Source organism: Thermobia domestica, chromosome 2 (assembly GCF_964235325.1).
Source record: "Thermobia domestica chromosome 2, izTheDome1.hap1.1, whole genome shotgun sequence".
In the NCBI taxonomy this organism is placed as follows: Eukaryota; Metazoa; Arthropoda; class Insecta; order Zygentoma; family Lepismatidae; genus Thermobia; species Thermobia domestica.
The window spans coordinates 24,145,794-24,161,590 of NC_137455.1; the positions used below are offsets into that span (position 1 = coordinate 24,145,794).

Sequence of the window (15,797 nt, forward strand, 5' to 3'; positions counted from 1 at the left end):
CAGGGTGTCTACTGACCTGGAAAACCTTGAAAACCTGGAATTAGCCTGGAATTTACTTTTGGACCTGGAAAACCTGGAAATAGCCTGGAATTGGACGAGGAACCTGGAAGTTTTAAAATTGTTTTTAAAATATTGTTTTGGGGATTGGTATGGAATAAGTATATTTTTCTAAAATGCAAGGAAGTTATATACTTCCAGGTTCTGGCATACAAGCCAGAAGCTTTCTCTGTAGTTGCTGCTTATTTGCATAGTATGAATCAATCTTATTTGCTGCTTTGTGAAGACATTGGTTTATATGTTTCTGTAGCAAGAGTAGTAGACAGGTTTGGAACGAACATTCCGCTTATAGCCTACTCCTGTGCCGAAGCTTTTTAACAGGAGTTCAAGCCCGCGGATGTCGCAGTGAACACCATTCCCGGTGGCCGAAAGATATCACCGGAAAAAAGTAAAATTGCCCACATCTTAACGGAATCACTTTTTGTATTTAGGTTAATATTTTACTAGTCTTGCAATAAACCCTGTTACACACTAACAATTAACATTTTATTTCTCAGCCACTAAAATGGGAAAAAGTAAAACTAAATTCCAGGACTCGCGGAAAGGCCAGTGGAAATGGGTTATTAGGTCCAACGATCCATTTAAAGCATGCTGTAAACTCTGCAGAACTGATTTTGACATTCCAAATATGGGAGCTGGATCATTGAAATCTCACAACAAAGGAAAGAAACATCAAATAGCTGTTAAAGCTCTTAATGCACAATGTTCGATCGTAAAGATCTCAAGCAATGTTAACAAGGAGCCTTCCTGTACAAAAAATTCTACAGCGTCTTCCAGTTCAGTGACTGGCACATCATCTACTCCAGTTGTTCAGGAGAAAAATGAAAGCCCAGCAAAAACTAGTGGTGTAATAAAGAGTTATCTTATCAAAGATCAAGTGACGAAAGCAGAAATAATCTGGACATTACACAAAGTTACAAGTCATGCATCGGCCAGAAGCCAAGCGAGTGCAACGGATTTGTTTCCTTTAATGTTTTCTGAGTGTGAAGTCGCTAAAAATATGCAGTTACACAAAGACAAAATAGGTTATGTCATCACTTTTGGATTGGGTCCATATTTCCAACAGACGTTACTTCGTGAACTACAAAATTGTGAATTTTTTGCACTATCGTTCGACGAAAGCCTAAACACTATCTCACAGAAAAATCAAATGGACTTAGTAGTTCGTTTCTGGCACAGTGACGAAAATAAAGTTTTAAAACGTTATTTAACATCAGTATTCCTCGGACATGCTACTGCCCAGGATTTGTTAAGTGCATTTATAAATACTTTCAAGGACAAGGGTTTCGATTTTTGTAAGTTACTTCAGGTTTCTCTTGATGTCCCCAACGTTAATTTGAAATTTCTTGAGTGATTTGAAGGCCTACCTGAGTGAAGAAAACGGTGAAGGTCCACAGCTTTTGGAGACAGGAACATGCTCTTTACATATTGTTAATGGGGCTTTTAAGACTGTGATACCAAAGCTGGTTGGAATGTGACAGTTTTTGAGAGCGTTGTACTATTTATTCAAGGACTTCTCTTCAAGAAGAGTAGATTTCATGGCAGCATCCGGAACAGCAGTTTTCCCTCTTAAATTTTATTCTATTAGGTGGGTGGAGAATTCTAAAGTTATCAACCGTGCCATAACTGTGATTCCTGCCTTAAAAGTTTGTTGATGTAGTGAAAACAAAACCTCCTGAAACATCAAACTTCTCTAAAGTAAAAGCCCATATCTCTGATGTACTGTTGCCTGCTAGATTAGGGTTCCTTCAGTCCGTATCTGTAGAACTAGAATAATTCCTCACTAAGTACCAGACAGACAGTCCATTACTACCGTTTCTATGGAATGAAAGAATGCAGAAGATTTTTGCAAGAACTGTGTAAAAAACTTATGCTAAAATGTCCTTTAAAATACAGTGTAACAAGAGCCACAAATTGCTTGTCGCCAGAAACTATGACCAACGAAACCCTTCGTGAATCACGTATCACACTCGCCCTGGAGACATTTGTCGAGAAGGAGCAAATAACACCTGTAAATGCTGATATGATGAAACGGGAATATTTAAAATTTTGTTCAGACCAAGACACAGCACGAAAACTGTCAAATTTTAGTTACAAAAATGACAGATCAGACGATTTTATCCATGATCTGTTAAGTAAAGAAGGTGTCTCCAATGCGTTAAAAATATTCATGCATAAGATATGTGTACTTTTCCATAGCAACGCAGCAGTGGAAAATAGTTTCTCTATTAACAAAGAGTGCATTGTTGAAAATCTCCAAGAGTAGTGCCTGATTGCCCAGAGAAGTGTGTTGGATGCTGTGCGTGTTGCTGGTGCCATACGTAATATGAATATCACAAAGAGTATGATCCAGTATATGAGGAATGCATCAAGCAGAAGAAATGAATATCTGAAAGACCGCGGTGAAAAAGAAGACAGAGCAGCTCGAGAAAAGAAAGATATTAAAAAGAAAGTAAAAGAGTTGGAATTAAAGAAGAAAAGAATACTAACTGACGCCGAAGCAGAAGTAGATGCGTTGGAAGAACAGGCGAAGAAGTTAAAAGGAATGTTAAACTCTAGAAGTTAATTATGTCAAAAACTGTTCACTGTAAAAGTTGTTTTCTATATTTGTTGATATAATGTGCGTGGTTCCATAACATTTTTACTTTTTAAACTTTCATGTTACAATACATTTTTAAATAAAATATAACTGATGGCCAGTCCCCATCTAAGAAGAATGTGCAGTAACGTTTAACAATATAAACTACTTTGCGTTAAGAATTTGTATTATATATGATAATTTTCTTTTTACTTCTAAACTAATACTAGTTTGACAAAAATGACGGGAAAATAGCTTACTCACCGCTAAGTCCTACCAGTACTTAGCATAAAATACCACAAGAGTACTTTAAAGTGGAGTGCTTGTAGTAAAAAACTCTTGTGGTATTTTATTCCATAACTTAGAGCGGTGAGTAACCTTTTTTCTCGCCATTTTTGTCAATGTTCATCAACTCACGTGCCACTACTATAATATTAGTTTATTTGAAGTAATGTTTTTGACGGAAATTTAGTATTATACAGGGTGAACTTCAACTAAACCGATAAACTTTGGGAGGTGATTCCCGAGCCCGAAACAAGAAAAAAATTTCTCTAACTTTTCTCCACGATACATAGTTTTGGAGCTACAAGGTGCAGAAAGTGTGGAAAAATGAACTTCGAGGCCTATATTTCCAAACCTATCCAACTTAGAGAGTGCAGCTTAATATCTCTTTAAGGAAGTCTTATCTGTTCTGATTTCCTTTTGTCAGATTTTAAGCAGCACTTTCTACTTTGGATAATTTTGGAAATATAGGCGTCGGATGTTCATTTTTCCACACTTTCGGCACCTTTTAGCTCGGAAACTATGCACCCTGGGGAAGAGTTAGAGAATTTTCTTTTCTTGTTTGGGTGCCGAGAATCATTTCCCGAAGTTTGTCGGTTTAATTAAGGTTCACCCCTGTATAGTATTCCTACATTAGGATATTTAAAGCTACTGCACATTTTTCTTAACCGGCCTTCTGGTAGGGGATATTTTAATTAAACATTTTCTTGTGTAAAATGTTTTGAGAACCTACATTCCAGTCAGTTTTTTTCTATTCATCTTGTCACTTAAACTATCACTTGCCAGATGCATTCTCTAATTATAACCAGTTTTTGTTAAGAACTATATAAAATTGCATTAACTTATACGTGTTACAATAAATGTCATTGTACTGAATAGACCTGGAAAAAAAGGAAAAATAAACCTTGAAAACCTTGATAAAACCTGGAATTTGAAAATGAACATTTAGTAGACACCCTGTTCAACTGCTGATGACCCTTATGCCAGGTAAAAAACAAAGGTATTGAGGAAAATATCCGTAAATGTGTGACAGAAATCGTTAATCTCATTCTTTCTGCAGAGCTACCGGAAGGTGATATGGTGGCATAGGAATGTATGTATAATCTGAAATGCCTCAACAAATTGTATATACAATTCTCGTTACCCTCGCATGATTATTCCTGAAAAATAACTTCATGAAGTTCTCCATTTGAAGATCTCGTTAATTATATTGAAGATGTTCACCAGAATACGGGAATAAATCTGTCTTCCAGATGCTAGCAATTGTATGTAAGTATACCGAACGTCTGTATGAAGTAGCTTCATTATACCATCGAACCTAAGAATGTGCCATAGAACCACCACTACTCAACGGAGGGAAAAATATTGGCACATATTGGTGACATGCTGGTATGCAATGAAAGCGTTGGTTATAGTATTCGCTAAACATTTCTCTGTTGCGATGATGAGGCAGTTTCTACTACAAGAATGTTTAAAATTAAAATTATTCGAAGAAATGTTTTGAAGAAAAAGTATCAATTTCAAGGGACATTCTCAAAACATTGTCAAGAGAAGGATATTGGTCCTCTTTTACTTTCCCTTGAAAGCAATATGTTGTATGTTTTTTCCTCAGGATCATTACGATCGACACAGGAAGCTTTAATTATTCGTCAACTAATTGCTCTGAATATGAAAACACAGAAATAAATGGACACAGGTGACCAAGGTAAGAGCAAGAAGCCAAAGAAAGGAAATGACATGACTTTGCCAATTTATGTTGCTTTGAACGTCCACGCTAAAACAAGGAAACGGGAGCTAGTTGATAATCTGTGGGATCGGTTCATGGGATGCTAACCAAAGATGACTGCGCCATGGAGCTTTGTACAGGACCCACTTCTCATCACATGTCAATACCGTGTCCAGAAATGGCTCTTTCCTCAAACGAGACAGCAAAGAAGCACAGGTGTGTGCTCGCGTTGCCTTCTGGTCCGGAGTCAAATCATGTGGGACCAATCGACCCAACTTGTAGTGCTTCCCAAGTTGATGGAGGTACTATTGAATGGTTTCTTCACTCACACCGAATTGTAGTCCCAGTTCCTCACATATCTGGCTACTGTTCGACTCAATTGCTTCCTGACGCTCATTTTGTACATGTATTGGTCTGCCGGCATGTGGTGCGTCTTCGAGTGTTTTGTCACATCCTTAAACTTGTTAAACTACCGCTGCACTGTCATGACATCCTCACCAAAGGCCTAGCATATCTTCCTCCCGCGTTTGAGCCAGTTTGAACTGGTACAGCATACACTCCCTTATGACGCTCTGTGGAGGTCCCATATTCACTCTGTCCTTACGCAAGTTTACGGTGTAACTGAACAGCCACAACCAGGTAGTATGTTGAATATAACTACACCAACAACCGACCTTCGTCTTATCTCCATTCGCGTTCAACTCACGGTGTGAGGGCTCATTGAACACAGACCTCCAAAAAGGAGCCTTAGAACTTTGTTTGTTACCTTTATAGTATATTGCAACTTTAATACTCCCACGAAGCTTTCACAGTCGAAAACTGTAGATACATTATTGCAATTGTGGACGCTTTGATGAAGTTTTGATTTACTATATTAATAATAGAATCCTCTAGAATTAAATAGGTCTCTCTTAACTATATTTTCTCAATTCAATTATGGATTGTTGCGATCTCAAGAGAGAATACAGTATTAAGCTTAATTTTCTCATTTCTATTATCCTCACCAGAAAGTTTGTAAAAATTACAGTTCTAAGTTTCATTTTCTAATTTTTATCATTAATCATATCATTCCTCAGGATGAATACAGTATAATAAATTCACGATTACCCGTGTAGACGTAACTATTTTTTTTTAAGTATGTGCTGTTACCTGTACTGTATATGTTTGCCATAATGATTAACCTACTATACGGTTTAATTTTGTACTTCAAATTTCGAGGTAATGAAAACAAATTAGTTATTAATTTTGCACGTGTTTTTTAGTACCTTTATAAAAAGTACTTTTGTATTTACTCACAGTAGCGTACGCAGGAATTTATTTCGGGGGGAGCTCCAAACTCACTATAAGGGTATTTTATATTAATATTAAAATTCCTAAAATTGCCCCTAATATTAGGTAAAATTTACACAAAAGTCGAAATTTCGAGGAGGGTACGGATCCCCATGACCCACCCCCTGCGTACGTCCCTGTTTACTTAGTTTTTTTTTTACAATACCGTAAGTTATTTAAAACAAATTTATAAAAAAATAACTCAAATAAACATTATATAAATACACAAAAATGAAATCTCTCCCTATTCCCAGAAAAAAAAAGTTTAAAAAGTTAACTCCCAAATTTAAAAGCATAATTACAATTAATAAACGTAAATATATTATATTGTTTTTGCCTTGTTAAAATAATTACAAAGTTTATGTTCATGTATTCCTACATTGAAACAGACCAAATTAATGCTTATCATGAAAGAAAGATTCCTCAGTATGTCAGTCATGCTAATCCGTACAATGTTGGGCAAATTTCACATTTAAAAGTTACTGGTTGCATAAATATCTAGACGAAGATATTTTAGATATTCTTAAACCTTATTATAAAAGTAGGATACTTTTGTTTGTCAGTCATGCTAATTTCTAATAATTGTCATTAACTGCATTGCATTCCTACCTGAAGCCAAGAGATGTCGCTTTCGTCGAAATTCGTGTGAAGGGAAGCTGAAGAATTGAGTGGGGGAGTCATGAGCTAATTTTAATTAATTTAAGTTCAATATAAATATAAAATAATGTTTGTTTCTTTCTAAATGCACCTAAAGTGATTATTTTATTTCTAAACTTCTTTTAACATTTCAATAATAATTTGCAAATTATCTTATTTCATTGTGTTACAAATTTCCAGTAACCACGAAGTTTATCGTATTTACTTACCTATATTGTAATGTATGCTAGAGAAGTGTTACACGGGCTTTTCCCTCACTTTTTTTTTATTATAAAAGTATAACGACCCACAGTTCGTAGAATATATTTATATAGGCCCTATAACTAAGGCTACTGATTTTCATCAAAAAACCATTTACACACGGCATCATGATATTACCTTTTATTGTAAGATATGACACATTAAACTTTTTACACACCTTAAAAATTGTACATATAATGTTCACGAGATGGATTCACAACTATGCAGTATTTATTTTGTGTTGCTATGACAACCAATTTCACGTCGTCGAATTACTATATAAACAAAATAGCAACGTATAACAACCGAAAGAGAAATTACATCTATATCCTTCTTCTTCCTTTCTTAAACAGCTTGTGCATAATTAAAAAGTGAATTCTGTCCACAAATACAATTAAGGATTGAAATACAAGTATAAATACAAATATCGTTGTAAAAGTTTCTATACAGTTTACACATTGAATTACAAATAAGTAATATGATTAATGACCCTTTCTGAAATAAGTTGGACCTCCTATCCACAGCAGCACGGAGGTTTATAGTTGTTTGCTAGGAATCTCTTGGCCGATGCAGCGTAAAGGTGAGATAGTATCTCCTGTCCAGCACAGCGCGGAGATTGGTAAGGAACTTCTTGCCCAAAGCAGCGCAGCGATACGATAATATCTTCTGCCCAGTGCAGCGCGGAAATCAGTAAGGAACCTCTTGCCCGTAGCAGCGCAGAGGTAATGTTAAGGAGTCTCCCAGCTTGGAGAGATAGGTAGAATGTGATCAGTTGGTCAGTGATGCAGTGTTGTCAGATTCAGAATAACAGACTTCCCGCCCAAAGCTCTGGAATTTCCCGATCGGTTGCAAAATTTCCCGCAAGGAAAGAATAATGATCGTTGATTTATTAATTAATCATTAATGATTAATTAATTAATCATTATATTAATAATTTCAAACTAAAATCAAATAACTATGAACATGAAAAGAAAGAAAAGTTGACAGAATTTCCCGCATTACCGCCAATGCTAAGAATTCCCCGTTTTGCGGAAAATTTCCCGCCATCTGACAACACTGCTGAGCGATGTCTTCTGTCTCTTTGTCTTCTGCTTCCCCTTTTATAGCCAGTTTTGGAGGCGGAGCCTATTGAGGGATTGAATTCCTCTTCGTGACGCTTCGTGTCCTTCTCGTATTTCTTCGTGTCCCCCTCGTATTTCATTGGAGACGGCATTCGTCGGCTGCTTGGTGGTGTTGTTTACTAATAGGAGGGAGATATTACATTATTCAATTACTTATTAAAATAAATTAATATAAAATCTTAACAATAAAGTAACTTCATCTAAAATTTGTAACACATTTATGCTGTTCTGCTTTTATCGTTTATTACTACAACACTGAACTAGAACAAAGAAAGATTAATATAAGTATTCTCTGCTAAAACTGCGTTTTGGAATATCTGCGCCCGTCTGCTGATTATCCCAGATAGTCGGAAGTTTACTGTATTATGTATATGATTAATGTCAACCTTATTTAATATTTGTGTAGATTTTTAATAATTTTTATTTCTACATTTTCTAGATGGACCTGTCGTTGTACATGTTAATTTATTTCTACGCTCCATATCGCAAGTGAATGATAGAACTAGAGTAAGTATGAAGTAAAAGTAAGTTTTCAAAACTAGAGTTAAGTACAAAGTAAAAGTAAGTTTACAGAACTAGAATAAGTACAAAGTAAAAAGTTTACAGTATTACAGTAAGTATGAAGTAAAAGTTAAGTTCACAAAACTAGATTAAGTACGATATTAAAGTAAATTTACAGAAATTGAATAAGTATTAGGTGAAAGTATTTTAGTACACCAAATGAACTTTAATCTATGAATACCTGGGTGAAGGATTTGATCTTTCTAAAATGAGACATTGGAGTCGAGACTTATCAAAGGGAAAAAAAATTACAGCTATTGACATGTCGAGATATAAGAGATTAACCATTAAACAAGAAGCGAAAACATAATGATGCATCATTTTGCCGTTTATGTATGGATCTAGATCAGACATGTGCAAGTTGGAACACGTGGTGGGCCAATCACAGAGGATTATTACTGGCGTCGAGAGCCGTACGAGATTCAATAGAGAATTTCATTCTCGTACACTAATATCATAGGAACGTTAAAACTATTTTGTCGGTTACCAAAAATATTTATTTAATTTACTTAAAAAATATATAAAAATCTTATGACGAATTTTGAAGCTCAAATTTGAGTGGAAAGGGGTGGTGATGAAGAGAAATACTAGCTTCTGGATTGTTTTCTCATGTCTCACTACGTGTTTAACGGTTGCAGTTTTAATTCAGTTTAAATATTAGTTAAGATATACAGTTTAAATAGGATCTAATGGGTCAGACAGGCCGGATGAAAGGAATTAATGGGCCGAAGCTGGCTGTTACATATGAGTGATCTAGATGAAAGGTCATTTCGTTGCAAGATTCTGATCCGTAGTTCGTATTCTTTCTGGACACCAGCACACTGTATTATAGTGCTGATTTTAGTAACAAAGAAAAGAAATGCATAAATCGATGAACCTAATGGTAGTGATATTGATGCATAATAGTCATAGAAGATAAATGGTCTGTAAAATATTATATGCAACTCGCGTGGCAAAAATTGCAAAGCTCGATGGGCTTCTCAAATTGAGTGTATGGTGTGGAGAAGAGGACGTGATGCCCTGTCTGCAAATCGCCAGCCAATAGTGCTATAGATATATCACATTGACTTGACACCTAGTCTTCCGTTCCTAGCGCTGCAATCGGCAGAAGGAATTCCACTCCCTTTCGCTAAGACTCTCTCGCTTAGCAACAGCTGAACCCGTATTGGTTCAACGCGTGGGTGTGGGAGGGTGTGAGCTTTAGTTCGCATTTTTGCCACGGCTCAAGACATTTTGGCAGCACTATAGCAACTGCCTTTTCCATTCTGCCGCCTAATATATCGAGCCATTGTCGGGCCATGGTTGGCTTAAGCCCAGTATCGGCATGAAGGAGGCATACCCATGGATTTGGCAACTTTGGAAGATCATTCAGCAAATAAAATCAATTCTTTCATACTTAAAAAAGCGTCCATTTAAGACAGATTGCGTGACGTTACTTTATTAAGTGTTGAGAGGGAAGAAGTAGAAGAAAAGGAAAAATGAAATGAAATCTTTGAATTATGCGTCCCACGATTATGCCGGTTAGGCTAAAAGAGACGGTGATTATGAGAAATGAATGAAATGGTGGAATGAAGAAAGTGGGAGGAAACGGGAGAACCCCGAGAAAACCCACAAGCACAGTGTTTGTCCACCACAAAGTCTGCGGACTGGGATCGAACCAGGGACCCCAAGCACCGGAGGAGAACGCTCTACCACTGAGCCACCGCGCCCCCTATTAGAAAAAAAGGAGTTTAAGGACATTATAGACAAGTTTATAGCAGTTAGGATATAATAAATAGTTGCATATATATTATAATGATATCCAGAATAAAATAATATTAAAGTTTCTAAGATCATTTTCTTCAAAATTTTTTAATCTTGTATGACTGCCGCAAACCGGCGCTGGATTAACCCATCTGGAGACCCGGGGTTAGAAAGAATATGTGGCCCCTGCTGACTTCTATGAAAGTACAGTAGGAAAGTTAACGGACTATGTTTCATATTTTTGGTCATATTTTATTTTATGACGATGATGTATCTTCGTGATTCTTTTCAGGTAGCCAGTTGAGATTTTGATCAAAGTGGAGACCTCTATCCTTCTGGAGGTCCAGACTATATCCCACTAAGCCCCCCTTAATCCGGCCTTGCCGCAAACTGAATAACATTTTAAATAATAGGATTTTCTCATTTTCTCCATAGTTAATACACATTCGTAATTATCAAAAAAGTAGGAAGGCAAAATATAGAATTTTTATTTTATGAATATAGTGCTAACTCAAGATACGCCACTACTCGACCAAATGTTATCTTGATGCAAGAGGGTAGCTTAAATATAGTGTAAACACCTTAATGTATTAAATATTAATGAACTCTGGTAGAGAGAAACTTATTTGGAACAAACCTATGCTAGTACTTGAAAAGATCTGTATTGTACTTCACCTCATACCCCAAGTTTGTGAACTTTTAATGTCATTATTTTTTTTTTATTTTTTTTATTTTTTGTAAGGTTTAACCAAAAAATATTATATGTGAGATTAAACTGATTGCAAACAACAACAATATGCTAGGCTTTGTATACCCTTTTCAGTGTTGAATTCAGACTTTTGTATAGGAGTGGGGGGGGGGCAATAAAAATTTTAGAGGTAGGGGAAGGCGTTGTAAATTTGAAACAATGTACCTTTGAACACCTGTGCATTTCTCGAATTTAGTGTTATTTAGGTGCAGTGATTAAAATTCGTTTGAAAGATTAAATAATAAAAAAAAAGCACTACAAACGCGTTTGGCTGTTGTTTACTGAGTGTTGTGCCGAGTAATGTTCCTTTTAATTCTTTCACCCCCAAAACGAAGATTTTTTGTAGTTACCTTTTGAGTTTTGTGCTGTTTGGTTTTCGCAATTTGCGATATTTATTTGTCCAAACTTAGGGTAGAGTCATTGATGAATACAGTAATATTTTTAGTTTTAACATCTGTTCAATATTTAAGCTAGTGGAAAACTTTTTTTCGTAATGGCGATCCTCTTGTACCTATGAACATTAATGCATCGTGTACCTTTGAACAATAAATAATACTGTTTAAAGCTATACAATGTAAGTAGTTAAAACAATTGATATATTTTATATAGGTTAGGTTAGGATATAAAGTTATTAATTATAATTTTAAGTAGTTTCTATATATTCGCTTATTATATAACATAATGTTAAGAGTTGTATACGCTCAACTTTATTGTTCACAAGTTTTTGTTAGAACTTCTCTTCAATTTTTAATTTAATTAATAAAATTTCAATTCTGGGGAATTTTTATAGCTAAACCTTTATTTCAATTTATAACTGTTAATATTTACGGCTTCTTTTTATATTATTGCCTCAGAAACGTTGTAATTATCACTTTGTTCAAAGGCACAAGAGGGTCTGTTCAATGGCACACGACCATAATGTACCTGTGAACCAGGGCCGTGCTGGGATACTAATGAGGGCGGTGGACAAGTCTACTAAAAGGGCGCCTATACAAACGGGTACATATATATATATATATATATATATATATATATATATATATATATATATATATAGAGAGAGAGAGAGAGAGAGAGAGAGAGAGAGGAGAGGGAGAGAGAGAGAGAGAGAGAGAGAGATTCTTTGAAAGAAAGTATGGGTGCCATTTTATATCAAAATCACCACCAAATTTGTTTTGGTATTAACGTAAATAGCTAACCTCGAATCGAAATCCTCTTTACTACAAAAAAAACCTTTTAGTTCCTGTAATAGCATTTCTGTCGAATAGAAAGAAGCTAAATGTATCAACAACTTAATATAGCACGCCTATGGACGCAGAAGGCTCATTGCCGCGTATACAAAAGCTCTCCATTGATTTCTGTCCTTAGAAAACTGAACCCAGTTGCTACTTTATATTTCAATCTCTGCGATAACCATTTTAATATTGTCCTCCCATCTGCGCCTCGGTCTTCCTAACGGTCATTTTCCTATTTGGATTTCCAGTTACAACTTCGAAAGCGTTTCTAATTTGTTTCATTCTGCCTACATAAAATGACCATTTGAGCCTCCTAAACTTGATGACCTAACAATGTTTGGTAAACGGTATAAAATTATGCAGTTCCTCCTTATGAAGTTTTCGTCTTTCCCCATTCCCGTTCATTTTGGAGTTCGAATATTGGTTTAAGAATCTTGTTTTCAAATACTTTCAGTCTGCTATTTTCCCTCAGTCAGTTATCATGTTTCGCAACCATACAGCACAACAGGCATGATTATCGTTTTATATTTTAAGCTGCAAATTCCTCAACAGAATTAGCGACAACAAATGATTTTTAACTGAATAATAGCACGAAATCCCTGCTTTCAGTTAACATCAAATTTTTTAGTGATTATCGTTTTGGTCTGTTAATAAATAATTCTGGATAATTGAAAGTATCCATTTTGTCGAAAGAAAATATTATTTGCTATTTTAACGCATCCATAAAATGCAATATTATGATCCCAACAAGCTTCCATTTATTTAGTTTTCTCTGCATTTACTTTTAAGCCCATATCTCTGCAAGCGTTAAGTAAGATTTCTGCATTCCTTTCTATTGTTCTATCATTACTTATTAAATTTACAACATCAGCATACGCCATAACTTGGCAAATACAATTCAGCTCTAGGACCTGATTGCTGTCTTTGAATTTTCTTATCGTGTTCTCCAGAACAAAGTTAAATAATAATGACGACAACGCATCTCCTTGTTTGAGGTCATTCTCAACGTGAAAGCTCGTGAACAAGAATTTCTCTACTCGAATCTTACTTTGGGATTTATTTAAACATACCTTAATTAATCTACCTTTTTCGGTATTGCAAATTCTGTAAGCATGTTGTACAACGTTTCCCTCCTACCAGAGTCTAAAGTCAATAATTTATGTGCCAGGATGTTGTATTCTCTCATTTCTTTTCAAGTATTAGTCGAATGGTAAATATCTGGTCGATAGTTGATCGATTTTACCTAAATCCGTTCTGATAATCTCCAATAATTTCATCTGCGTATGGAGTCAATCTTGCTAATACAATGTTTAAGAGGATTTATTGGATGTTGACAGAAGAGAAATATCTCGATAACTATTAAATCTGTTTTGTTGCTTTTCTACTGAACTGGAACAATGATTCATTCTCTTCAATCTTGTGGTAATTCCTCCTTGTTCCAGATAATGAGTTTGTGTATCTTGCTCTACAATTTTTCCCCTCCAGCTAAAATTAAGTCAACCAGAATTTCGTCTACACCCGGAGATGTGTGTTTATTTTTTAAATAGCGATTTCTATTTCTGTCTGGTTAGGTTCTGGAATATACGGTTATGCTGCATGCATTTCACTTTCTCCACGCGCATTAGGTTTTGGATATGTGTTAAGCAAATCGTCAAAGAAATCTTTCCATCTATTTAAGGTGCTATCTGTATCAGTGAGAACTGTTCCTTTAGGTTTCTTAAATATATAAGCACGAAGTTGATAGCCTTTCTTAAGTTCGTTGATGCATTTATACACGTCCCGAATGTTTTTGTTTTCACTATTATCTTCAAGTTAATTAATTTTAACTTTCAAAATTCGCGTTTCTTTGTTCTAAAAGTTTTAAAAGTTTTAGAAGTCACTGCCAGATGACAATGAAATTTTATGTAGTTATTTCGTTCGGATTTTGTAGCCAACGCAGTTTCTTCTGTTTTCTCTTCTCTGCTACTTTAGTACATTCCTGGTTGAACCATGAATGCGTGCTACGTATTTTTCCATGCTCCAATATTTCATTTGCTGAAATTTTAATGTTATCTCTAATTTCAACCAAGTATCATGAACACTAGTGCATTCCGAACCTTCTAAAACCAAGAATCTATTCGATACTTAAATCTGGCTCCCCTCTCACCTGACTCTCTTCTATTTAAAAAAAAAAAAATTAAACCGCTTAGTTTTCAGACATTGAATATTTCCTTTATTCAACGATAGTCTCTCTCTTACTATCACAATCAACTCTTCTGAACGATTGAACATCAGTTGTGCTAGACTGTTCTTTTCTGTCTACTAAAACATGATCAGTTTGAATATGTGTTTTTCCATCTGATGAAGTCCAAGTATGTTTATGAATGTCGCGATGTTGGAATTTTGCAATCTTCACGATGAGGTTTCTGGATATTGCACAGTTCACGAGTCTAACGCCATTGTCACAACCTTCCTTATGCAAATATTTATTCCCTATAATCGGTTGGAAAATGGCCTCTGGTCCTACCTTCTCATTGAAACCGCCTAACAGAATTTTCATATGGTTTTGCAGGAGATGATTAAATACCCGTTCTATTTTTTTCGTAAAAACCGTATTTTTTAATCGCCATCCTTATTTTCTGTTGGGGCATGTGCATTTAAAATAATATTACACCACCGACCCTTAAGAGAAGTAAAAGAAAATATATCATTAACAAATTCAACCTAGGTAATTGCTGATATTACGTATTCGTTTGTGAACGGAAAGCCCTGTTTCTAGTTGGTAATTTTTAATTTGTTTCCCGACTTGACTCCTCCATTTCCTTGTCATCTAACTTCCTGATATCCCACTAGGTCCAACCTCTATTTGTAAACTCATTTTTTACAAATTTTAACGCGCCTGCCCTATAGAGACTTCTCACATTTCATGTTCCGAATCTTACATTTCATGTTCGCAGCTAACCTCTTTATTCCAGAGGCCTTCTCCTCGTTCCACAACCTGAGGACGCGCCGTACCGTGTTGACAGGAAGACCACATTTTACGGAAATTAATACAGCTATATTTCAGAAATACAACAGATATTGATTATCCGAACACTGCTTTAAAACACATAGGAACAATCAATATGCTCGCATATATGGATGCATATTAAGACTGTGAAAGCTTCGATGCCGTAAAAATCGTAAATTAGAGACTAGTGTCAGTGTAGTATTACATAAATGCATAGTACGTTTGACTATCCGAACTATTCTTGATGTATCACATTGTTTCGTTTTATAGCTATATAACTTTATAGTATTTTTGTAAGTGATTATACTCTTTACCTGTTCTCTGCCAATAACAACTGTATGAATTTATAATACAAAACTGAAATACAGAAGAATAAAAAAATAATGTGTTATTTCGCAGGGCATCCTATGTAAAGGGCGCCTTGTAGTCTATTCTTCATAGGTTCTGTACTACCAGTCAGTATTTGAATTTATTAAACAAAGCTGGTATACAGAATAACTAAAACCACTTATCTATAATGTGATGTTTCGT

The 15,797-nt window shown here is 35.4% G+C and overlaps 1 protein-coding gene across 1 annotated transcript in view; it reads left to right on the top strand.

The window, feature by feature from the left end:
- The window catches only part of LOC145671251 (glutamate-gated chloride channel-like), a 113,951-nt gene that overhangs the window by 41,773 nt on the left and 56,381 nt on the right, over positions 1–15,797 (top strand). The window contains exon 3 of the mRNA XM_081740169.1: positions 8,430–8,497. Within this exon, the coding sequence (XP_081596295.1) occupies positions 8,430–8,497 (68 nt within the window). The remainder of the gene's footprint in view (positions 1–8,429; positions 8,498–15,797) is intronic.